At 39.5% G+C, this 2836-nt stretch overlaps 1 protein-coding gene across 1 annotated transcript; it reads left to right on the top strand.

Moving 5' to 3' along the window:
- The first annotated feature begins 412 nt into the window (after nucleotides 1–412).
- On the top strand, nucleotides 413–1979 carry LOC141718349 (zinc finger CCCH domain-containing protein 30-like). Its single transcript, XM_074520731.1, has 3 exons — nucleotides 413–502; nucleotides 617–699; nucleotides 791–1979. Exons 1-3 carry the CDS (start codon nucleotides 413–415, stop codon nucleotides 1977–1979), a joined length of 1362 nt encoding a protein of 453 aa, XP_074376832.1.
- The last annotated feature ends 857 nt before the right edge of the window (nucleotides 1980–2836 follow it).

A 2836-nucleotide genomic window follows, 5' to 3' on the forward strand; every position in this document is an offset into this window, starting at 1 on the left:
TATCTTTGTTATCTATATAGCAAAATGTTGTCAAACGTTATACTTTATAGTTTATAAAATTCTTATATTCCGCCGACTATTTAAGGGTAAAGGGCTTGATGTTTAGAAGTTGAGGACGAAGTTGTTTTTCTTGTTCGTGTTGTCGGACTTAAACTTGCACGTCTTAACATTGTCGATTTCAAAGCTATCACTAAATGTTTGTAGGCTGGACGTTTTCCTTTGAAGAGGTCCTCCGTATTCTCTAGACTGAAAAATTATGAAAGACATTTGAAGAAATAATAATTAAATCCTATTATTTTCCATCCTAAAACTGGCAGGTTATTTCTTGTCTAGTTCGTGTATCCATAAGGCGGTGTGGAAGCAAACATAAGTGTTCAGTTATCCTCATCATAGTTATATTTCATCGATCTCAATGAACAAATTGAAAGGAACACTTTGCGAGAGCCCAGAGCCCGGAAGACATGGTCATATTCCACAAATAGAATGGATGTGTCCTCCAAAGGTATGAGTTGAAACATTGATATTACATACATTTTGATATCTTTTTAGTTTAAGATGCTATGCACTTTTCTTTTATAAGTTGATGTTGACTATTACACACGGATTTTAATAACAGTTAACTTTGGATATTAACTGGGGTGTGGCTGCTGGGCAAGAGAGCATAGAGGCTACCCGGAGACGTGTACCAACTGATCCTAGGTAAAGTTTATCTTGTTCCCCGAGTCTACTTTTTAACTTTATTTCAATTTAGCACCTCTGATTACTTTTTTACTTTTGGTTTCAATGTCAGGCTTCATAGGGAGCCTACTGACCTTGTTGACAGCACAATCCCAATAATCCCGATAATGCCCATGGAGGAGGAAGGCAACCTGCTCAGCAACAGTTCACCATTCCTGACTAGTTCATCCATGAATGGTGAAACAATGGCCCTCGCTATTGATGCCGTAAATGCTTTAAATGGCGTCGCATTGGGGCAAGGTGAACCTGCAGTTGGTTTGGGCATGTTCATGCAATGGCTCAACACAGATACTGTTCGTAAGTTTTTCAGCGGGCAAAGTTTCACTGGAATCGAGGCAACAAAATCAGTTCCAAGCGAAACACCTGACCAGTTTTACCGTGTCCGAGAAAATACTGGAGTGGTCATCCCGAAACCCATTGCTTGGACATCTTCGGTACCTGCTCAGGATGTTCTTGACCTGGACTTGCTAGCCCATCTCCTACAGAACCCAGGAGACGTCGACAAGCTGATAAAAATATGTGATTCCACAGCTAAAGGAAGGTCATGTGCCAGTGCCATTGCAACTATTCCTGAATCGTTACTTACCTTTCCAAGGGAAAATACAACTCCTGGACATAATTCACATTGTATTACTGGTGAATCCTCTGCCCCTCCAATAACCGTTTCTTCAATGGTCACATCAAGCAGCAATAAGAGCCTAATTAACAATGACATACCATCACTAGAAGCAACAATGGCCCCAATGTCACCTCTGTATTCCTCACCAAGTACCAACTGGGAATCGGATATGGAGATTGAGAGTCCAATCAGTGAAAATGGAACTGTCGCTGGTATGAGAATGGAACCTCCAATATCACCAGTGGCTACATTTTCTTTGCCACAAACCGCAAGCCTACAGCCACCACTAAATGGGCTGCCATCCCTTCTGCATAGGAATTCACCTCTACTCCAGATGCACCCGTACCCTGTCTCAGGACAAACTGCTCTAACAGCAATGGGTCTGAATCCTTTAGTGAATGATTTGGTTACATTGCTAATGGTCAACCAGTGGGCTGCTGCTAATATGATAGCCGCCTTTAGTCACTCAACCCCTCCCATGAACTGCTCTTCGTTGGGTGCAAACACTCAAATAGTTGGGCAAAGACCATCTACGGTGAATCGGCATCAGAAGCCGTGCACGTACTTCAACACTCCCAGGGGATGTCGGAATGGCGCCAATTGCCTATATCTGCACAGATAGTCCGATCATACATCACCGTCTTGAGTGGAGGCACTTTCCCGTGTAAAAAGAATGAAGCTAGGTTGGGACAGTACTGGATCATTGTACAAAAGAAGGTGGCTGTAACAGAGAAGTCTCCGAAGAAGAAGTGTGCTGTTGGCTTTACTTTTTTTAATTAGATTTTTCATTTGACTAGACAACTGGAGATGCTTCTGTTTTAAAAACTTTAGCTTATAAGCTTCAACTCTGAAACCGTACTTTGAGCATATGCAAGTTCATGGAGAGTTTAGTTTACCAAAGCTAGTTGTGTGTGACATTTGCAGGTACAATGGTCATTTGACCATATGGGCTAATAGATGTTTGTAAGAGCTAATGATGTTACACTCATGTGTTGGCTTTAAAGCAAAATATTTGTTTATTATTTATGTTGATATGAACGTAGAAAATGTATCTCGAGTTACGAAAATAGAAACTAATATGCTTTTTCGACTGTAAATCATTCTTCATATGCAGGTTATCTATTCATTTTCTCCACCCATGCAATTGTAACGGTCTCAATAAATTTTGCAATTAATATAAATAATAATTAAATCATCTCCCATATTTACATTTATTTTTATTTTGCTTTTAACATGCAAGTCAAACTAAATCTCCCAGTTGATGTCGTTTTAAAAAATGCACATGACCACTATTCGTTAAAACCGAAATAAAAATAATTTTCTCTTAACTACAACTTTCATAGTGTGTATGTTTTTGGTATACATTAGAAGAACAATCCATATATACTGACTCGTATATTTTCGAGTGCAATCAAACTAACATAGTCCATTCAGTGTCCGCCAAAAACTTCTAGTAGCCATTACTTTTAATAAACCACG

The sequence above is a fragment of the Apium graveolens genome, chromosome 4, assembly GCF_009905375.1.
Source record: "Apium graveolens cultivar Ventura chromosome 4, ASM990537v1, whole genome shotgun sequence".
Taxonomy (NCBI): Eukaryota; Viridiplantae; Streptophyta; class Magnoliopsida; order Apiales; family Apiaceae; genus Apium; species Apium graveolens.